General features: G+C 35.8%; 1 protein-coding gene and 1 long non-coding RNA gene across 2 annotated transcripts in view; one reads left to right on the forward strand and one right to left on the reverse strand.

Annotated features, from left to right (window-relative positions):
• The window catches only part of NALCN (sodium leak channel, non-selective), a 222,705-nt gene that overhangs the window by 194,485 nt on the left and 4,561 nt on the right, over positions 1–23,659 (forward strand). The window contains 23 exon segments of the mRNA XM_015818011.1: positions 576–667; positions 2,054–2,176; positions 3,183–3,239; positions 3,481–3,601; positions 3,687–3,818; positions 4,751–4,918; positions 5,722–5,826; positions 6,569–6,675; positions 7,131–7,251; positions 7,353–7,451; positions 7,971–8,064; positions 10,738–10,844; positions 10,999–11,073; positions 12,776–12,895; positions 13,700–13,768; positions 14,395–14,543; positions 15,247–15,340; positions 16,330–16,462; positions 18,301–18,416; positions 19,270–19,427; positions 20,334–20,484; positions 21,389–21,538; positions 22,676–22,793. Coding sequence (XP_015673497.1) covers positions 576–667; positions 2,054–2,176; positions 3,183–3,239; positions 3,481–3,601; positions 3,687–3,818; positions 4,751–4,918; positions 5,722–5,826; positions 6,569–6,675; positions 7,131–7,251; positions 7,353–7,451; positions 7,971–8,064; positions 10,738–10,844; positions 10,999–11,073; positions 12,776–12,895; positions 13,700–13,768; positions 14,395–14,543; positions 15,247–15,340; positions 16,330–16,462; positions 18,301–18,416; positions 19,270–19,427; positions 20,334–20,484; positions 21,389–21,538; positions 22,676–22,793 — 2,659 coding nt within the window.
• Positions 12,748–19,940, reverse strand: LOC107289283. The gene is made up of 4 exons (XR_001548924.1): positions 19,901–19,940; positions 19,284–19,370; positions 17,014–17,124; positions 12,748–13,011 (listed from the first exon to the last, which is right to left on the reverse strand). It is a non-coding gene; the product is annotated as an uncharacterized LOC107289283 (long non-coding RNA).

Genomic DNA, 23,659 nt, shown 5'->3' on the forward strand with positions numbered 1-23,659 from the left:
TAAACAATGTATTTGGAACATGGATAAAATAGCCTGATGCTATGCAATTGGAAATTTTATCAAAATATCTGTCCTGCTTCTTACTTTTTCAGTGATTTCACTTCAGAACACTGCTGTGCATTTTTACTATCCCAGCTAAGCATTCAGCTTTCTGTAATATTCACAATGGCTACATTCTTGTTTCTATCAAATCAGGACCGTTTATTTTATTTTATTGGATTCATCCTTGCTCCTTAATCATAATAAATTGATGTTTAAGACCTATTATTATCAATCATAGAAATTAAACATAATTTCTAACTAACTAATAACTAACTCAGTGATGAATTAATATTAAACTCAGTAATATGTTCAGACATGCTTATATTTATCTGGACCAATGCATTAATTAAATAAATATACAGAATGGTAAAGAAAATGTTTAACAATAGCTGATCATAATTACTGATTATGATATTATTTTCTTCCAACCCTGATGGAAAACTTTCTTTTTCTCTTTTTCTCTTTTTAAAGGTTTAATGCAATTTCATACAGTAAAAAATAGAAAACAGATTAACAAAACATTTTTCTTCCAGCATTCTAATACAGTGAGGTACAGAAATGCACAAAGGGAAGACAGTGAAATTAAAATGATCCAAGAAAAGAAAGAACAAGCAGAAATGAAAAGGTATTTTAAATGTAACCTTTATGTCAGTATATAGGACTGATCTGAATCCCAGTTAGGCAAACATTACTTAGTGAATTTTAACTGGTTACCCCATTGATAGATTGCTTATGAGCATATTTTCTTTGTAGATAATATGCATAAATCTCAAAGGCCAGCATAGTTTTAAAGGGGGCATTCTTTGCTGGACATACATCTTCAAAGATCTTGCAATCATAAAAGTTAGTAGTATATTTAGGCCATTATCATCCAGGGTCCAGCCTTCTCTATGGAAAGAAGAAATTAGGATAGTACCTTAGCCACAGAGAATCCTAAAGATTTTCTGGATGCTTGTTGGTCAGGATTCAGGCCTGGTTATCGGATGGAAATTGCATTGCTCATTTCAGTAGATGATCTGTGGTGGCACCACAGTGGGGCAGTGCAACTGAATCTCTCAAGAGTTTTCAGTTCAATTGATCATGGTATCCTTCTGAACCATGAAAGTTGCCTGTGAGAAACACTGTCTTATTGTGTTCTCCTCCTTGAGGACTGGTTTCAGTCAATGATTGGGGAATAGGTCAACTTTACAAGAACTCCAAAGTAGAGAGCTGGGGGGGGGGCAACCATCCTATTCCTCCCTAATGCTTAAGGTGTACATCAGGGGTCCCCAACCCCGGGCCATGACAGCTACCAAGCCATGGACTGTTGGGAACCAGACCACTAAAGCAGCAAGCGAGTGCACGAAGGTTCATTTGCACCACCACTGGAATCAAAAGGTTGGGGACCCTTGGTCTACATGAAGCCTTGATCTACTTGGGTGGAGGTATCACTAATATGTGAATGATACTCAGTTGTATAATCTCCATTTCAAGAAAAAGATGAAGCTTCGTTATTCACTTGCAATGTGATTGTTTCTCCACTAGCAAGCAAACAAACAAATTCTTGAACTCTTGTTCAAGGTCTCTCTCAAGAGAGAACCATTTCTTGTTCAAGTGCACTTTCTTCTATTGTTCCATGTTTCCTTCAAGGTGGCCCTTTCATTGAGAAGCTGCTACAGCCTCTCAACAATTCTGTGAACTTTTCACATAGAAAGAGAACTTATGCATTGAAATCTTGTAGGTTCACTCTCTGGATCTTGCATATAGGACTCTTTGTGTAATTTTTGGTTTTAGTTCCCAGCTTATTTTATCTCCTGATCATCTCACTTGCACCCTAACAAGTTAGGGGCTACTTGATAGTAACTATTAGTAACTATTAAATAATCATCATAGCTGACCAGAGGCTTTCTAAACCCCACATTTAACACTGTCTCAGTTGTACTAGAGTTGAGATAATTGCTGCTATCCAAAAGAAATTAGAAAAAAATGTATATATTGATTGCTGTCTCTGTAATCATGTTGTTCTTGAAAGAAAAGTTCAGGAAGAAGAGTTGCGGGAGAATCACCCCTATTTTGACAAGCCCCTCTTCATAGTGGGCCGGGAACACAGATTTAGGAATTTCTGCCGAGTTGTAGTTAGAGCTCGCTTTAATGCGTAAGTACATGTGTAACTTATGATGGTGTGTTGCTTTGATTCACTATGTTCTGTTATTAAAAAGCTTCTGCAAAATAACATCAATAACTAATCTGAGACATTTTAGCATAGCCAGCAATTACATATTTTGCAAATGTCTCTTGGTTTTATTATTTATTTTATTCTTTCAAGCACAAACAAAAATTAGGAAATCTGTGTGCACTGCTTTTGCTACATAAAGTGACAGAATATATTTTTTTTTCAAAATTTGCAAATGAATTCAGGGATGTGAATGTTGTGATACTTTCTATGCAGATTGCCCTTGACACTCATTTGAATATTGTACAAGTTTTCAAATGTGGCAGCTGATACAGGAGAACATAGAGGGAATTGCATGTGCTCAGCTAAAACAAATATTATTTGGGGCGGGGGATAGTGATGACAACTTAAACAGAAGTGATATGGTGCAAACCTAAAGTCATACAAACTTTGGAACTGCTATAGAATACCGGTTCCCATCCAGTTCTGGAACTTCTACTCTCAGAGATCCAAAACAACATATTAGACAGCATCAGTTTGAGGAAAGATTTAGGGACTTTGATTTGAACTAAAAATATAAAATAGAATATAAATTGTCTTGATGTTTCAGAACGGATATATTAAGTCACAAATTCTGTTTCCATTGATGGGTAGCCAATGTAGCTATTAATTAAAGAAAGAAAAATTGTCCTTATATGTTCCCAGTGCCCAATAGTCACCTTATTTTAAAATTAAGTCTCAATCTAAACTATATCTATTAACATTAGATTTAAGAAACTGGTATGAAATTTTAGCAAATTTCTGTGAGTTGTGGGATCATAAATGAAAATGTTCAATCTCCAAATGGCTATGAATTTGTGGTTTTGTTGTTGTTTATTTTAAAAAATACTCTTCATTTCAAATGCAGATTGCCTTATATATTTGTAACACGGCTTTGTATAATAAAAATTGAACAATAGAATTCTAAACATTTTTTTCTCTGTTACAGCTCTAAAACAGATCCTGTTACTGGAGCAGTTAAAAACACAAAATATCATCAACTTTAGTAAGCAAAAATGAATTTATGCATTTTATATATTGATGTACACTTTTTTGCAAACTTCAATTTCTAGAATAGAACTGTTTTCTAGAATAATTATTTCTAGAAATGTTTTCTAGAATAATTACTTCTAAGATGTCAACATTGTGAAAAATTCTCTAATTTCACTAGTCCAACTTATATTTGACTGATATTTATAATTTCTGGAGTCTCATTGCCACTGAGCTTGTTCCATTTTATTTTGCAGTGATTTGCTGGGATTAGTTACTTATCTAGATTGGGTAATGATCATTGTCACCATATGTTCCTGTATTTCAATGATGTTTGAATCCCCTTTTCGAAGAGTAATGCATGCACCTACATTACAGGTAATTTTCTGAAAATAATTGGTTTGGGTACAGTATTTTGGAAATCTTACTGTTATTCAGTCAATGTTTTTTCTTTGTTTTTCAGATTGCTGAATATGTTTTTGTAATATTTATGAGTATTGAACTTAACTTGAAGATTATGGCTGATGGCTTGTTTTTTACACCAACGGCAGTCATCAGAGATTTTGGAGGTGTCATGGATATTTTTATATACCTTGTAAGTTTTTGTTCTTCAAGTTAATTCAAACCAGTAAAAACTAGGACCTATGTTAAGAGTTAGAAATAATTTGTATCCATAGTTGACATCATTTTCATACAAAGTTCCATTACCTTCAGTTGTATATTTATAATATATAAACAATTAGACTTAATTGTTGTCTAACATATTTGCAAAAATATACTGCCAGGAGACTATGAATATTTAAAATAAACAAAGAAATTCCATTGTTTTATTAGTATGTTATTTCATCATGGTACTAAGGATTTATTTTGCAGTTGCCACACCTCCTTCATAGACTTTTTCTGAAAGTGAAGGGCACAGCAACAGCATCGACACCATCATAATGTTTTGGCAGTATTCTGTATTCTGTATTTTCTTTATTCTGTATTCAGAATATTCAGAATATTCTATATTTTGTTTCCATGGCTTCCCTCTATTTTTTTATCAGAAAAAAAATAGGAAATGGAATTGTAAATAGAAAATATTAATCTGTACATACTCTATCATTCTCCAACAGTGTATTATTCCAGTAAAGAGGGGGGAGAAGATCTTGTTTAGTTGTACGTTTTTGCCTTTCCATGATCATATCATCAAAATTCAGATACTTGGCAACTGGTTCATACTTATGACAGTTGCAGTGTCCTGGGGGGGGTGTCATGTGATCCCCTTTTGCGACCTTCTGACAAGCAAAGTCAATGGGGATTCACTTAACAACCGGGTTACTAACTTATCAACTGCACTGATTCACTTAACAACTGAGGCAATAAATGTCATAAAATGTGGCAAAATTCACTTAACAAATGTCTCACTTAACAACAGAAATTTTGGACTCAATTGTGGTCGTAAGTCGAGGATTACCTGTAGTGTATGAATGAAAATACATGTTAAAACTCACATTATAATTCAGGTTATTTTCTCTTTTTCCAAAGGTAAGCCTGATGTTTCTCTGCTGGATGCCTCAGAATGTTCCTGCTAAATCAGGAGTTCAGCTGCTAATGGTTCTACGGTGTCTTCGGCCCCTTCGTATTTTTAAACTGGTGCCTCAGATGAGAAAAGTTGTTCGGGAACTATTTAGTGGCTTCAAAGAAATCTTTCTAGTGAGTACTATGTATGGTTTCTCATTTCAAATATCTTTTTTTTATAAGGGAAACCATCAACACATATATTTCATCAGAGGTCCAGAAATTAGTTTAACGAATTAATCTCCTTGGTTCTTGTCTCTTGTAATTGCTTGTGAATCCATCCAGTTATAACCTCTGATCACATCCATAGCTATGTATTTAAAGCAGGTGGTCTGTTTCTTTAAGAATGCAATGTTACTGCTATGAAGGTATTACATTTTCTTCAAAAAAATAATAGGTGATATTTTGTACTGGGGGAAATGTTACATTCCTGCGAGAATGCATTAAATTTTCCCATGTTTACACAAAGAAATGTAATGGGCTGTTATTTCATTGTTTTCCCAAGTTCTGAATACCAAATTTTAGCAAGTGTTAAAAGTAAACTTTGTACTTTGCTATGTGTGAGTGGCATGGTTTGATATAAGCATATGGGTTTCCTTTAAAGAGTTATAGATAAATCTGATTGCTATGACTGGCAGAATAAATTGGCCAGTCCATTAGGACATTTTTGATTGTGCACATGCTTGAATGCATGAAATATATAGCAAGTTATTTGAACAGGATGGGGAGTAAATTTAATTATAGTAAGCTTACTTCCTAGTGTATATGAAAAGAAGGATGAAAAAAACATGAACAGAAGAAACTACTTGGCTGCCATCCTAAAAACACTGTTATAGTAATCGGTTCTTCCTTGCAGTTCTGTAATGAAAGTCATTGCATAATAATTATTGTTATAGAAAATATAAGAGAAAAATACTTTTTTCTTATTTTTTTTTCAGGTTTCAATCCTTTTATTGACATTAATGCTTGTTTTTGCAAGCTTTGGAGTTCAACTTTTTGCTGGGAAACTGGCTAAGTGCAATGATCCCCATATAATTGCAAGAGTAAGAGCAAGTTTTATGTACTTAGATAAATTCCTCCTTCTTCTTTCACACATTTTCATCAGCTGATGAGGCTTAATTTATGGTGATATTATGTAGAAACACTGAAAAAGGCATAGAACTGAAAGTATATGTTCTGTTAAGACAAGTCATTTCCCTCTGTATCATTTGTTTAAAAATACTTCTGGACTCCCTTTTAGAGTATTGCCCTCTCACAATGGTTTCTACCATATATGCTTATCTAAGCATAAACATACGTGTATACATCAAACTACTTTCAAATAATAAATTATCACAAAATGTGATCAATAGAAGCAAGGATCAGCTATGTAACTGATGAGGTTCAGTATTTAGCTTAGTGAGAACAGTAAAATCCAATAATTGTGCCTTTCCCAACATGTAAGAATTCAGGCATTGAGAGGGAACAGTTTAGCTGAAAGAGTTCCAGAATCCAGACTTACTCCTCCAGCTGTCCAAGCAGATCGCTGGTACTGTAAATCTGATGTTGTTCACAATATGTGTGTGGTCTCAGTCAAGGAAAATATTGCTTAAAGTCTGGGAAAGAATTTATCACCATAAGTTCTGTCTTCTTCATGCATAGATTAGCTTCTCTGCATTCCTGAACATAAATTGCAGATTCCCTAAACTGAGGCATAACTCTTGTTTGTTTGCAGTATGCTTTTGAGATATATTAAAACAAAGCATGTTGGTTTCTATACAAAATGTGATGTTATATTTCTGACAGGAAGATTGCCATGGTATATTCCGAATAAATGTAAGTGTTTCGAAAAATCTGAATTTGAAGCTAAGACCTGGTGAAAAAAAGCCTGGATTTTGGGTGCCTCGAGTCTGGTAAGTAATGTGTTTTTTGGCCTTAAATATAGATTTATTGTTAGAGTTGATTAATAGAATTACTCCAGTAGATTAATCCAATGGAATGATAATTTCCAGTCTCAAAATCTTTAAATTCAACAGCCACATTGGAATGTGCCTTCTGTCCAAAAGACAATATATCTAGAGATTATTATTGTAGGGTAAATAACAAAAGAGCAATTGATTAGTTGCATTGCTTAATTCTCTTGAGTTGCCATTTGTCAGTTTCTTTCCATCAAACATCCCCCCCCCAAAAAAAAACTCTTTTTCAGAATTAAGGAGTACAAAAGATCAATATCATGGAGGGAAATTCAGGAGAGGCTAGAACAAGAGAATCACGTCAGGGAGTAACAGGTTACTAACCTGGCAATGTTTTAGGCTATCTTGTTGGCAAACAACATTTTTTTACTCCTCATCTCTGTGTTGTATTGCAGGGCTAACCCTCGAAACTTTAACTTTGACAATGTTGGTAATGCAATGTTGGCATTATTTGAAGTCCTGTCATTAAAGGGGTGGGTAGAAGTCAGAGACGTCATCATTCATCGTGTGGGTCCAGTAAGTACTTTCCTCAAATTTGTCAGACTTGTCAGATTTTTTTCCTATTAATTCTTATTAATAAGAAATTAGTGTAATATTGATAAATTTTTATGTTGCAGATTCATGGCATCTACATTCATGTTTTTGTATTCCTGGGCTGCATGATTGGACTTACCCTTTTTGTTGGAGTTGTCATTGCTAATTTCAATGAAAATAAGGTAACACTGCAGATTTTCTATTTTTCTATAGTAATCATATTTATATTGTGTAACTTTTAAATGTTTTCATGTGTAATCAGATAATATTGCTGTGCTAACGTATAATTGTGTTTATATTAAACAGCAGGAATATTTTTTAATTATGAAATTATTTTTGCATCACATGTAAATGTATCGCATACCTAAGTATTTACAGGATTAATTTATAGTAATGGAGTTACTAAGTCTTGCTATAAGCATTTTCCCCCTCTGGTTGTTCTTACCACATATGCAACCTGGATATGACTTACCAAATTTTCAGTAAGATTCTTAACTTAAAAAATGGACAAAGCACACACACACACACACACACACACACACACACACACACATTGGAATTAGAAAACAACCCCTAAAACAGAAGTAAAATAGAGCACTGTTCCCTAGTTGAAAGAATCCCTAATGATTATTCATCCCAATAATGAATATGATAAGAAATAAGCAAATACATTTTGGTGGTAATGGTTCCTGTTGTTTTAGGGAACAGCTCTACTAACAGTTGACCAGAGGCGATGGGAAGATCTGAAGAGCAGATTAAAGATAGCACAGCCTCTTCACCTCCCACCACGCCCAGGTATCTAGATTTTTAAAACTCAGATTCAAGAGATAATGAAACCACTAAGCGATAATGCATACTGATCAAATGTTTAAGTCACTATGTGCCGTCAACTTGAAGTTGAGTCTTAGCAACCTTCAGGATGATTCATCCCCAAAATGATCCTTCAGGTTTTCCAGCAGTGCACTCATCACCATTATAACTGAATCATTCATATTGTTGCTGGCCATCTTATTCTCTTTCCTACCATCTTTCCCATCATTATAGACTTCTCAAGGAAACAGGATCTTCACATAACGTGTCCAAATATTATAATTTGAGCCTTATCATTTCTGTTTGGATTGAGAACTCTAGATTAATTTGTTCTATGATCCATTTTTGTTGACATGATAGCAGTGTTCCAATGTTTGAAGGGCTGCCACAAAGAAGAGGGTGGTCACCCTATTCTCCAAAGCACCTGAAGGCAGGACAAGAAGCAATGGATGAAAACTATTCAAGGAGGGAAGAACTAAATTTCCTGACAGTGAGAACAATTAACCAGTGGAATTGCTTGCCTCCAGAAATTATGGGTGATCCATGACTGAAGGGTTTAGGAAGAAATTGGACAGCCATTTGTCTGAAATGGTATAGGATCTCTTGCTTAAGCAGGGGGTTGAACTGGAGGACTGGGATCCCTTCCAACTTTATTATTCTGTTCTGTTATCCCAAAGATGCTTTTTCAAAAGGCAACCAAACTTTGTTTTTCCTTGAAGACATTTCGCTTCCCATCCAAGAAGTGTCTTCAGTTCTGAAGAAGCTTCTCAGATGAGAAGCTAAATGTCTTCAAAGAAATGTCTTCAAGGAAATGTCCAGTTGGCTTTTGAAAAAGCACCTTTGGGGCAACCATGACCTGGATGACTGAGAATCTCCATAGACATTCTGTTCTAGTCGTTTGTTATTCTTTCTATGATCATGTGCATCCATCCCATCAAGCCCAAAGAGAGTCTAGAATGATATAGGATGTCCTGCCATGGGCAGCAGGTTGGACTAGAACAGCGGTTCTCAATCTATGGGTCGCGACCCCATTTGGGGTCGATCGACCATTTCACGGGGGTCGCCAAGCAAGGCTGTCCCCCATTTTTTTGTCCCCCATTTTTTTTCCCTTTTCCGGAGGGTGCCTTACCTCCCTTGGGCTGGGCCAGCTGGTGGTCGGCCTGCTCCGTCTCTGCCGCTTGCCAGCTACACCTCGGCCGGCGCAGGGGGCGGAACCACGCATGCGCGGCGCTCCCGGGCAGGGAAAGTCCTCAACTTACGACCGGTTGGGTAGTCCTCGACTTACGGCCGGTTTAGTCCTCGACTTACGACCAGTTTAGTCCTCGATTTACGACCGGTTGGGGGTCGCGGCATTAAAAAGGTTGAGAACCACTGGACTAGAAGACCTCCAGGGTACCTTCCATCCTATTATTCTATCTTCTGTGTTCTATGATAGTCTCAGGAGTCTTCTCTAACTCCAGAGTTCAAAAGCATCCATATTCTTTCTATCCTGCTTCTTCAAGTCCATCTTTCATTTCCATAGAATGTCATAAAGAAAACTATTGCCTGCATGTTTCAGATCTTGAAGGTATAGATATATCACAGTATCTAAATATCTTTTCCAAGGCCTTCATTACTATCCTACCAAGTGCTAGTCTACAGTGTATCTCTGGACAGCTAGTTATTTTACTGATAGTTAATCCTAAAAGGCAGAAATTACCTACCACTTCATTGTCAGTTTTAAGGTTGACTATTGTTATCGTTATTCTTTGCATTTAAACTTACTTTCTCTTTTTTTCATTGTGCTCCTTGACTTTCATAACTAGAATTTGTAGATCCTTTGCATTTTCAGGTATCCTAGTAATTTCATCAGTACAGCTCAAGGTATGGAAGTGTTTCCTTCAGTTTTAAAACTACACTCATTGCATTCAGGCCTGCTTCAATATATACTCAGCATATAGACTGAATAAATAAGCGAGTATATAGCAATAGCAATAGCACTTAGATTATATACTACTTCACAGTGCTTTACAGCCTTCTCTAAGCAGTTTACAGAGTCAGCATAGTACCCCCAACAATCTGGGTCCTCATTTTACCAATCTCGGAAGGATGGAAGGCTGAGTCAACCTTGAGCCGGTCGGGATCAAAGTAATCAAACTCCTGGCAATGTTAGCAAAGTTAGCCTGCAATACATTGTTCTAACCACTGTGCCACTATGGTTCTCATATAGCCTTATCTCACTCCTTTGTCATCCTGGAGCTGATCTGTTTTGCCATTTTCTGTCTGGATTGTGACATCCTGTCACATGTGTAAGCTCTACATGAGGAGAAAGTTATTCTTTCTATTTTCCTAAGGACATTCTACATCTTGGTATGGCCAACACAATCAAATGCTTTCTGTGATCAATTAATTCTTTTTTGTGTTATTCTTTGGCTTTATTAATTAACCAGCATTCATCAGAAATAATGTCTCATGTTCCTTAACTTTTTCTGAAGCCAGCTTTGTAGGGCTCAAATCTATCTACTTTGCTTACACGTGAAAGTAACAATATTATACTGTGTTGACTAATTATGTGCCCACAACTAACAGCTGCACTGAGGCAAAAAAAAAAATCATAGAAGTCATTGCAAATTGTGCCCTATATAAACGTTTGCTTTTATTTTGTTTTTGTTTTTTCAGATAATGATGGATTCCGAGCTAAAATGTATGACATAACCCAGCACCCATTTTTCAAGAGAACCATTGCAGTTCTTGTATTGGCCCAATCTGTGCTATTATCTGTTAAGGTACTTTTAAGGTGCTTTATTAACTACTTACAAATGAGCATAAATAGGAGAAAATCGCTGTATTTATAATAAACAGGAACAATTGTGGTAGAATTTTATACGGAAAAGAAAATGAGATATTTTTTCATAAACTATTTTTTTTCTTTTGCATAAGTGGGATGATCAAGATCCAGTAACTGGTCCATTAGCTGCAATGTCAGTGGTCTTCACCTTCATATTTGTTCTAGAGGTAATATATTTCAATATTTCTATAAATAAGTTCAGATTAGATTTGCCTTGTGTCATTTATTGTACATTACAATATTAGAAGATAATATAGATACTATTTATTAATTACATCTATAACTCACTTGAGTCCATTATGACTCCAGGTGGCATATAATATAAATTTAAAACAATACAATGCAAAATGTATAAAAAAGCAGATGTCTAGAAGCATAACACTGATTTTATTAAGCCAGTTGTCCTCATAAGGAGTCCACCTCTACTCTAACTCAAGGCCAGGGAAAAGCCAGGTTTTAAGGGCTGTCTTAAATAAGGTAAGAGTAAGGATTTTATACTATGAATCTCTGAGGGAATATCATTCCAGAGGATAGGCACTATAACAGGGAAGGCTCACTTTCTTGATCCCATCAAATGGCACTGTCCACTTTGCCAGACCACACAGGAGAGAAGATAAGCAGTCCCTCAGATAACTCATGAAAAGTTCTATAAGTGATCATTAGCATCCTGAATTATATCTGGAAGCCTGTTGGTTAACCAGTGCCTACTAGTAACATTCTTAGCAGACACGTTATGTTATATGGCCATACCGTGGCATGCCCATAACTGCCCATGCTTCTGATCCTGGGCCAGCTACAGCTTCTAAATAGTCTTCAAGGGCAGTCCCATATAGAGTGCATTGCAGTGGTAAGTTACTGTCTTAAAGGCATTTTGGTGCAATTGATACACTAGATGAATTTGTATGAAAGTGGTCCTATTCAAGAGTTGTGAATCCAAGTAGTCTTCAAATTGCACACTACTAAACTAAAAATGGAATATTTTTGTACTGGGTTGTCCAAATACCCATAACCATTCAGCTTGTCAAGGTTGAACTTAAGCTGTTCCTGGACCTGATCACAGTGAAAGGGGAACCACTGCCTTAACACCATATCTCCCACTCCTAATCCTTGTGAGCAGTACAAAAGGATGTCATTGACCATAGTATCAACATTCATTAAGATCAAGGAGATGCATTACCCCCATCCCAGCTCCACCAGAGGTCATCTGCGAGCATCATCAATGCCATCTCAATACCATGTCCTGATCTGAAACCGATCTGAAAGGTATACAGATTAGCTATAATTTTCAGGACTGCCTGTCTGAAGCTGTAACCATTCTGCTGTTCATGACACACAATCCAAGAAAAAAGGAGGTGCTTTTACAAGCAAATGAAGTCTAGGTTTTTGGATTTGAATGTAGGATTTTAGAAGTATTAGTACCTTACTCATAAGGTTTATCTAAAATATCTAAATATGGGGATCTAATCACTGTTCCTGTATCAGCTTTGGTCCGTGTTAATAGATGGTGACAAAAACACCATAGAGTTAAGTTAATTAAAATCATAATGAACAGCAAAAGGAGAGGCTTTGCCAATTTCTTGTGTTCATGTAAAAAAAATATGGTGATTAGATATAAAGTGATCGATCAAACATTAAAATAGGTTTCTTTTTCTGCATTAATAATTATAACCAAACACTAGTAAAATATGTACTGTATATGTTGTAACATTTTCTTGTATATCAGGTTTGTTTTTGCTCATACATATTTTAATCCAATAGTTAAATTAATTTTCAATAATTATTCATTTGAATATTATTAAAACATAACTTTGAGGAATCATTCAATATTATACAAAGAGAAGCTCTTACATACACATTTATTTTTGCAAGGTTACAATGAAAATTACTGCCATGTCACCTGCTGGATTTTGGCAGAGTAGAAGAAATCGTTATGATCTCTTGGTGACATCATTAGGTGTCATATGGGTGATTCTCCACTTTGCCATAACTGTAAGTTTCAAGAACCACATTGTCTATTCAAAGTATGTAGGATGGTTTTCCTCTTTTTGCAAATCTGCAAAATGTATAATTCATTGAGGCTTGATCTTGTCTTGTTATGGTCATTCCTGAAAAGACAGAATTTTTTGTAATTACAATTAATATTATAACTGAGTTTACTCAGGCAGCTACAAATGGTTTAAACTAGAATTAATGGGATGCAGTTTTCAAAGAATTCTTCCAGGAAGTTAACACAGTTCACTAAATATTTGCATTGGGCTTAGTTGTTATTGTGGTAGCACATCTGTTTATAAACTGTACTCAGACATGGAATGGAATGTTACTTGACTGAATATTCCTTCAGTCTCGGAATCCTCTAATTAGATAAGGGTTCAAACTCCAGTTATTTAAGAGTATCCTTCTCTTTGGAAACACTTCTCCATTGCTAGACCTTGTTCCTGTGCCCCTCATTTTTCTCATTATCTTTGGCTTACAATTCTGGACTGGGTATTGCAGATTGTAATGGGTCTGACTACTGGTTTACACCAAGACCTCTATTCTTCAGATATACTATATATACTGTATACTATATATATCAGATATACTGTATATATATATATGAAGCTATTTCTATCTATTTCCATGTAATAACACCTGAATATTGAAATAGTGAGTCTTTTTACATCAAGAACTATGCACTCAGTCATTCAATATATTGTATTAAAGCTATACTGGTTATCGCAAAAGTACAATCCTGAGCTGCATTTAATAATCAGTCCTGAGTAACTCTTCAAATACTGATACTTTGTGTTTCAGAATGCCTATACGTATATGATGGGGGCATGCGTTATTGTGTTCAGGTTTTTTTCAATCTGTGGAAAGCACGTAAGTACACATGAGGATTTTTTCCCCATGCTTATACTAATTACACATTGAATAAGTTGGACTGTGGTTTTTTTTTTTACTGAATTGAGGCTCTTACTGGTTTAAACCAATTCTTTGTTATAGCCTAGAAGTAAAGAACAGTGAAAAGGGAACAGCTGACACAATCAGAATTAGAAGTATGCAAAATTGTTTAGTTTTCATACAGATGGAAGCTTACAACAAAAAACCTCCATAGTATGAATGAGTGTATGAATGTTTGCATACCATAGTAAGAGCTTAAAAATAAATATCAACACACAACTTTTAAACATCTACAGCAATAAATTAACAAAACCTTTACCAATAACATTCCAACACAAATTCTAACCACCTCACTATATAATTATTTTGTTGAATTAAAATGTTTTCAGTTTAAAATGAACAGTTCCAAATTTACAAAACAATGTTCTGAATCTGTGTCAATTCTGTTGGCTTGAAACAATGCCTGGAATTGTTACAGAGGTTCTAGCAAAATTAGAGCGTTCTTGGAACAATCCCAATGAGGTTGAAACAGTCCACTTCAATTTCAGCACATTTCCATTTTGACCCATGTCTTATACCAAGCCTTCTTTCCCACTGCTTTCCAGGTGACTCTGAAGATGCTGCTGCTGACAGTAGTTGTCAGCATGTACAAAAGCTTTTTCATCATTGTAGGAATGTTCCTACTGTTGCTTTGCTATGCTTTTGCTGGAGTAGTTTTGTTTGGAACTGTGAAATATGGAGAGAACATTAACAGGTATGATTTCTGTCACTTCATCTGAAAGTTTTTGATAACTGTGATCTCGTTTTAGAGCACCCTTGCTTTGATGGATGCCTCTATTGTTACATTACCAGAGAGGCAGCCCTATTGATCTGTGACTGACAGTCTCAGAAAGTCCAGCATCAAATATCAAAGTAATGCTTATATGGCATTTCAAGTATACATGAATCCACTCTGCAATGACTGCTTGAGTATTTGCAGAACCTGCAAGCCAGGGAAACAACAGGAGCTATTATGAATAATAGCTAGTCTGGGTTCAAGCTTAACATCCAAAACAACCCCATGAAGAGACATATTCAAGCAATTTTCAGGGCAGTGCTGGTTACGCTGTCAGGTGACAGAAAGGTGTATGTAACACAGCTAGTTCTGAACAATCCAAACTATCCTGCTGCTCTAAATATCGTAAACACAACCTTACTTCCAACTAGGGAGTCTCATTCAAATACCACAGCAGTGCTTTTCTGTGCAGATTGGGGAAAATATACCATGTTATCATTCAACTCAGGTCCCGTAGCAGACTAGACTTGTATAAGCTAGCCTGGGTAGGGAGGGGGGAATTAGGGTAGGAAGGGGGGAATTAGGGTAGGGAGGGGGGAATTACCCAAATACCCGAAAGGATTAGTTGATTATGTTCTTAGTGGTGAAATATTGAATAATTATTTTTATTTGTTAAAAACAGGCATGCCAACTTTTCATCAGCTGGTAAGGCCATTACTGTACTCTTCAGAATAGTCACTGGAGAAGACTGGAACAAGATAATGCATGACTGCATGGTAAATTGACTGATTAAAATCCTGTATCATTTTAGCCAGCAGAAGCTTTGCATCTTAAAAATACCTTACATTTTATTTTAAAAAATCTGATCCTTCACCCAAACTTTGATTTATTGACTCTTGAAAATGCTATAGAAATAAATGTATAAGTACTTGGCAAAAAAATTAGCAAATATTTGTGTTATGTGCCCAGCTAGGTCCATGCAGTTTTATTGTATTTATTAAAATGAAAGATGACAGGTTTTCAGTTCTAGAGAATGTATTAACAATTCTGTTCTGTGGAATGTATTAACAATGATAAAGAACTGTTCTTTTTTTGCCGGATCTTTGAAGCAGTCAGTGAGAAATACTGTGAAAGAACTCTCCCTTCTCTCCCCCCAAATTATCCCATTGTCATGATATGGTGATGGACTCTAAGTTAGGAAGCATTTTAAATGGGTGTTGTATAAAAAGGGTTATATTCTGCGTCCAAAGAATATATCTGTTTATGAAGGTTAGCTGAATAGAACTAAAAATATAAATGCAAATATGCAGTCCAAACAATTGAAGTTGGCAATTCTCTAGAAATATTTGGTCATTATTGGAAACAGCATTTTGAATTATATGATCCATCTTCCTCTCTTGTCAATTCAGAAGATCTTTTCTCTTTGGTTGTAGGGGAAAATGGTGTAGTCTTTTAGTATAAATAAAAAAGAGATTGTGTTGTATAAGCAGTACAACGATTGAGCTGCTACATTTCATGGTGACTGTCACATATACTGTAAATACCCAATACACCCACAATATTTTTGATTCTGATGTTAAGAGAATGCTTGGTTGGAAAAAAAACAACATGGGTGGAAAGCATCAGAGAAAGGAGGAAGTTGATCCATTCTGCTGAAGTTCAAAATACTGTGTGTGTATGTGTGTGAGAGAGACAGAGACAGAGACAGAGACATATCTACTTTTGTACCCCTATTACATGTAATATAGCTTTTTGTTTCATGCAGGTTCAACCTCCTTTTTGTACTCCAGATAACAGAACATACTGGAAAACAGATTGTGGGAATTATGCCGGTGCTCTTATGTATTTCTGTTCATTTTATGTCATCATTGCATACATAATGCTGAATTTACTTGTGGGTAAGTTTTAGTCATGAAACACAGCAATAAAGTTTTCACTGTGTTTTAACTCTATTATGGATTTGATCAGGACCTAGTCATACTTAAAAATAGCCATTAACTCAAATGTTTCAGTCAGTCAGAATTAACAAATACTACTGATTTAACTGGTTCTTCTCTATGTATGATCAAACCGCCACATGCATTAATTTTATATATTTATAATTGACTGTTCAATCCTGACAGCCCTCATAATTATTAGTGAAAAAATGAAATAATATTTAAATAATCTGATTACAAACCATAAAATAAAAACAATTAGTTATGGTTTAGTAAGTGCAATCAATTATGCCATCCAAAATAAAATTAGTAAACATCCCATAAGGCTTGCCAGAGTTTCAGAACTCTTTAAAACAAAAATGAGTTCTATATCCAAGATTCTGTGTCTGATCTGAAGAGTCTCAGGAAACACACATGGAAGATGCTACCACCGAACTGCTTTCCTCACCTAAGAAGCAAGTGGAGCAGAATCTCACTTTTGGCTCTTACCATACATTGTCTAAAATACTCACATGAATGTTTAAAGCAACATGAACAACCTCAGACTATATATGATCTTTGAGTTTTCCATGTAGCCATCCATCTGATCTCAAATATCCTATGTAGACGTTTGGTTCAGATTCCTCAAAAAAAAAAAACCTGTGTCAACGCTGCTAACATTGGATGTTTTTGCATTGACAACAGATGGAAATGTAGCCATCTTTTCCCTTTCACTTTTAGAGTTAGATGATCCTTGGAGGGGGAATGTGAATGAGAGTCCAGCTAGACATAACAACACTAACCGTAGCGTGAGAATCAAGGTTATTGAGCCCAGAGCTGATAAAGAATTGGAGAGCTGGAGAGGAAGCCCGCTTCAAGCTAATTGGGGAATGTGATTTATGACAGTTAATTGGAGGAGGGAATTGTGCTTTGATACTATGTGCCCAGGGGAGGGTAATTCAGTTTTTGGCTTCGATTGTGTAGTGCCGATATTATGCTACTCGAATAAAAGATCCTTTAAGGTAAAGAACTTAAGGAAGTTCTTTTGAAGAGTTTCATCTGTTGGAACTATGACAACCTGTTTATGGATTAAGTGTGGATCAGAAAGACAGAAAGACAGTTATCAGAAGGAAATTAGTGTTCTTAGTTTTTAACTCCAATTTTATTGACTGCTTGCTTCAATCCCATTCATATTCCATGGTGAGCAGATTAGTTTTGAGAACATATGACCAGGCAGGAGAAAAAACAATTATCTACAGTATGTTTGCTTTAATAAATGTCAGATTTTTCAAAATGTTGCAGGGTTATTTTTTTTTGCTGCCTTCGTTATGCACAAGGTTTGTTATTTCCTTTATTTAAACATCTTATATGCAGAGTTGAAAAAATAAGCACATTATGGTTCCAGGCTGCTTTATAGCTTATTCAGCTTCTAATGAAGACAGCAGAGAATTGTGTTTTTTTAATGTGGGTGTCTATTATGATATTAAAATGATACATTTATACATCAGTTGTCAGACTCGAAGAATCAATTCCACTGATTTCTTGCTCATGCCTATACACAAGAATCTAGTCAACTAAGGTCAGCACTAAATTGGTGTAGATAAAAGTCAATGGAATTCAAGAGGGGCTGGACTTAGATTCCTTGTGGGAACATAATGATTCCAGCCTGATTCCTCTCTTGATTCTGCCACCAGGCTCTGCCTCTCCTTCTCCTACACATGACAAAATCCTTTTATGATTTTACAAATCTAAGTTATTTTCAATTATAAATGCTTATAACTTGGGAAGCCCTTACTTTTTTATGTTTCTATCTTATACAGCTATAATTGTGGAAAACTTCTCTTTATTTTATTCCACTGAAGAAGACCAGCTCTTAAGTTATAATGATCTTAGACATTTTCAGATTATATGGAATATGGTTGATGACAAAAGGGAGGTAAGAAATTTCTCTTGAATACTATAAGTTTCATTGACTTACTGCTCTGCTAATCAATTGCTAAAAATGTAGCAATTAATTAAAGTAAAAATGGAATGTTAAATCCTTGGGAAAAGTCTGTGTCAACTTTTGTTGCTTCCCCATCCAGTTTCATGCCAGGTTGGCCCTCCGATCCAGGTCCATAATATGAACTATAACACAATATGACACATCAAGGCAGTCTTCTTTGAGAACGACCCATCTCTCTCACCTTATCTCCTGCTGCTATCACCAACATGATGTTACTGCCTGGCCCTTCCACCTCTCCCACAACAGTCCAATTTTCCCTGGCTCATCACTATCCCAGCTTAGAGAGCTCCATCTGACAGCCAGGTCACAATATAAATTTTCAACCAGCTGGCTGAACTGGCTCTTTCAGGTCTCTTCTGCAATACCACACTGCTTAATTTTAGACAGCCAGCTGCCATTACCCTACCCCAGCACATATACCTCCTGTTCCACATAAACAACACCCTAACTCACATCTACAAACTGAGCCATTCTAAATGTCACTCCTGCCCTTTCTATCTCTCATCCAGGCAACCAGATACCTTTTACCTTAGGGAGAGAATTCCCCAGAGTGGCAGGCTCTATGACAGCTGCAGAACTCAGATTGGCACGTATTTCAGCCCCTGAATTGCTGCTGCAGCAACTCACCTCAGCCTCCTTGTTGCCCAGGCACCTCATTGTAATTATAATAGCAAAAGACTGGCAAAAAATGTCAATGTTACTAAATCATTTATTTGAAGAATAAAAGACAAATATAAAGCTCTTTACAGGTGTGAGTATTTTCTAATTGTGACTTTCTTTCCAGGGAGCAATTCCTACCTTCCGAGTCAAGTTTTTGTTGAGGCTATTGCGTGGAAGACTGGAGGTAGATCTGGATAAGGACAAACTTCTGTTCAAGCATATGTGCTATGAAATGGAGAGATTGCATAATGGTGGAGATGTAACATTCCATGATGTATTGAGGTATACTGAGCAACAAAGCTGGGCTGCAAACCTGTATCTCAGAATTATCTCACAAGCTGCAGTTCAGGGAAGCTTAACCAAGGAGATAGGGCTACACCAGTTAGGGTTTCATTCCATCTTATCAGGCTAAAGATGCAAACACAGTTTATAAAACCCTTTTTCATTTAGGGATCTATTAAATTTATTTATTAATAAAACACATATTTTAATTGCTTTTTCTCGTTACTGTATTTAATCATGTACTGAAAAAAGTGCAACTTTCATATTATGAATCGAGGTAAGAATGAAAACTTTAACAGAAACAAAGTTTTTGTTAGTGCACATGGTTAGAGCTATAAACAGTCTGTCAGAGCATGCACAGTCTTATTGCGCTGAGATAACGCAGGAGTAAATACAGTAAACAGTGGTCTATATTAAATGGTGGTTTATCTTACACTATCTACAATATCATACATCAGGAACAATATACATACACGTTAATATAACAGGCTCCAACACAAAGCAGTTACAGCAGGAAACGGAACAGAGAGCATGCATCTGCTGATCCTTCCCTTTTATACAAAGCTTTTAAAGGGACATTGACCCTGCTGAGTCATTCCCATCATTACATCATACATCTCACATTACATCAGCTTGTTAGCTTTTAAATCATTACTTTGACACAGTCATGGAAGCAGTTATCTTAACTGGATCTTCACCAACCTAATCAACCAACTGCTCTGATCACAAATTTCCTTGTAATGTATAATTACTTCAACACACTCACCATGTAATTATCCATGGACACAGAGACATTAAGCATCATTTTACAAGCCAAATAAACATTCCAAAGGAACTATATGGTTTTGACATAGAGTCATTTTCCTTTTTAAAAAATCTATATTTACTAATATCCGTTTCTTCTAGCATGCTGTCATATAGATCGGTTGACATCAGAAAAAGTCTTCAGCTGGAAGAACTCCTTGCTAGGGAACAACTAGAGTACACCATCGAGGAAGAAGTTGCCAAGCAGACAATACGCATGTGGTTGAAAAAATGCTTGAAGCGCATTAGAGCAGTAAGTTTAACATTATTGTGTTATTAATACACTTTTAAATGCTATTTTAAAAGTCAGAAGATAGGACTTGAACAAGTGAGTGGAAACAACAGAGATGTATATTTCAGATAAATATTGATATATTTATTAATCTTATTATTACTCCCGACCCTGCATTTTGCAGGAGTCTTGCCTTAATAACCAATAAGATTCTGTGAGATCTTCAGTGCAAGCCATGTGAAAACATGACATGAGCCTTGCCATCTTTTCTTGTTAATTCCTTCTCTCTTCTCACAATTGAAAACATTTAGAAAAACAACAAAAAATGGAAGATAACAATATTGGTGATGATTATAGAGCACTTTGTACACAAGAGTTGATTTTGCCCCTATAAACCTTTTACATTTTAAATATATATATAAGAAAGCTTGAAATGAATTTGGATTCCTAGAATGTGAGAAAAAATATACTTCTACATTGCCTTCAGGAGTTGTGAGTGACTGTCTAATTTAAAAATTATTGAAGCTAATATACTTCAATAGTCTCTAGATGATATTTGGAAAACATCTTTTTTATTATTTTGCTTTAAATAACTTTTTGGGATAGTCACTTGAAAACAGAAATAAAGTATGTGTACGTTATAAAAACAATACAATTGGAAAAATCATTTTAAAGAGAATCCTAATTTTTGAAAAGTACTTTGATTGATTTTATTTCATCAAGTCAGGCTCAGACCCTAGTGACTGTGTGGAGAAATGCTTATCATTTCAGTCTGTCACCAATGATAAGCCATAACTCTTTGATCCCATCCATCTACCATCACCATTAATTACCCTTCTATACAGTATTTCTTAAGCTTGCCAAGGGTTTTTGAAAAGTACTTTTAAAGAAAACAAAATATATCATGTGTGTCTTATTTTCCTAGAAACAACAGCAGTCATGCAGTATTATCCACAGCCTCCGAGAGAGTCAACAGCAGGAGTTAAACCGTTTCCTAAATCCACCAAGCATTGAGACAACACAGCCAAGTGAAGATATGAATGCTAATAACCAGGATAACAGTGCACAGCCTGAGGTAGGGGTTCATCCCTACTGTTGTTCTCAAAAACCCAGAAAGGGAGCCAGTTTGGTGTAGTGATTAAGGCATCAGTCTAGCATCTGGGAGGCCATGAGTTCTAGGCCCACTGTAGACATGAAGCCAGCTGGATGATTTTGGCCCAGTCACTCTCTCTCAGCCCTCATTCTCACTTCCAAAATATTGCCAAGAAAACTGCAGGGACTTGTCCAGAAACTTGCCAGGAATCAATATTGACTTGAAGCCACACCCTAAAATGGCCTAGTACACAACATATGAGAAAACATTCAACTGCATCTGAGCAACATGCATTTGGTAGATACCTACCAGATCTAAAGTACCTCAGTAAAAGACCTTTCCATTCATTCCTGCCCCAAAAATGCGTGCAAAGGACACATACTGTTTGCTGGCCATGGAAACTTGCTTTTCTTTCTTTATTTTTTCTTTTTCTTTCTTTTACTTTTCCATTCTCTTATGTTTAATATAATTTTTATGTTCAATTTTATGAGGCCTAAAATACATAATTTCTGTGATCCATTTAAGCACAGGGGAGTATTATAACCCTCAGATATAAACAACCTTTATTTTTTCTGTGACCAGTGTTTTATATTTTGGAATAACACATTGAATCCCATAACATTCTGGAATACATTTTCCTAAAATGTTTCTAGAAATAAATGTGGCAATAAATAATATTGTCAATACGTTGTAGCCAGGGATGTAAAAGAAACTTAACACAGATATTAATGGGAATAAAATGGCTTGATCTATCACAACAGATTCTATTAGTATCTAAATGAGAGAGCAACATTTAGAGTCTAAATATGGATGTTTGTATCTGGGTGAAATGTGTCAAAATGGATTGGAAAAATTACATATGAAAAAACATGCATAGAAAACATTATTAACAGATATGCACACACATACATTTGAGAAATCTGCATTCAAATATGCCAATATATGCCAATGATAATGAATGTGGCTTTTAAAAAAATTAACAAAAAGAAAATACACGGGGCTGAACAGAATGATCTATACAAAATTTCAATTGCAAAATTTGTGAAACAAGGGCCAAAAATCAAAGGTCCTTTTTGTTGTTTTCAGGTTTTAATTCCTTTTCTCTCTCATTCTATTCAGACAAGTAATGAACAGCAGCTGCTTAGCCCCACGCTTTCTGACAGAGGTGGATATCGACAAGATTCTGGTGACGGGGGTAAACCTCAACGAAAGCTTGGACAATGGCGTTTGCCATCTGGTAAGTGAAAAGGGATATAAAGCACATTCCCAAACTGATGCAGTTTCAGAGTATTGAGAGTACAAAATAAATACAAAATGCCTTCGGTAAATGAAATTTGGAGTTCTGTCTGATATAGCTCTGAAAATCAAGAGAATGTTTAGTTATATTTAGAAAGTCACATGACAATCTTATGCATGACAGTCCTAGACATTTCATGGCAACATGTGTCAAATATATTCTCAAGAGAAAAGGAAATGAAATTTCTGATTCATATTCTAGCCTAACATGAGCCAATTTCAACTTCCTTTCCTTCAAAAGAAACTTTGTGTATTGAAACAAATTCTGAATCACTTTAGGCACATTTCTCATCTAGTTAGTGCACCAAATTATTCTAATATTAGTCTATTTTATGCCGTAACCTATCCCCTCAGATCATCAGTGACAAATAAACACCTTATTCTTACAGCCATTGTTTGAAATTTACTTATCCATAAGAAATGGACTTCTGAGTTCATTCTCAGGCCTGTCCCAACTTGGTGCCTTAACAAGAAAGACCCTCAGCTCCATTTGTAGTGAAAGATATACTTTTACTAAAAGCCAAGTGGATTACAGTGAAGCAACTGTAAAACATTTGCGTGCAAAGCTTCCCTAGTTAACTTTCCCTTTCCTGTTCCTCCCCCATTATCTTCCTATTGTCCAGTCACATTCAAAGGAATTGTGTCTGTGGGCTAGATAGTGAGACATTGCATTCCCCTCCCGGATCTCTGGCCTTGGTACGATGAGCAGAGGTCTTGGGAAGGCATGACAAGTAGTTTCGGTTTTCCTCTTCCCGGCAGCTCCCTCCCCCCATAATCTATGGCAGGCTGGCATTTAGCAAAGCAAAG

Source organism: Protobothrops mucrosquamatus, unplaced genomic scaffold (genome assembly GCF_001527695.2).
Source record: "Protobothrops mucrosquamatus isolate PMUCROS unplaced genomic scaffold, P.Mucros_1.0 scaffold664, whole genome shotgun sequence".
In the NCBI taxonomy this organism is placed as follows: domain Eukaryota; kingdom Metazoa; phylum Chordata; class Lepidosauria; order Squamata; family Viperidae; genus Protobothrops; species Protobothrops mucrosquamatus.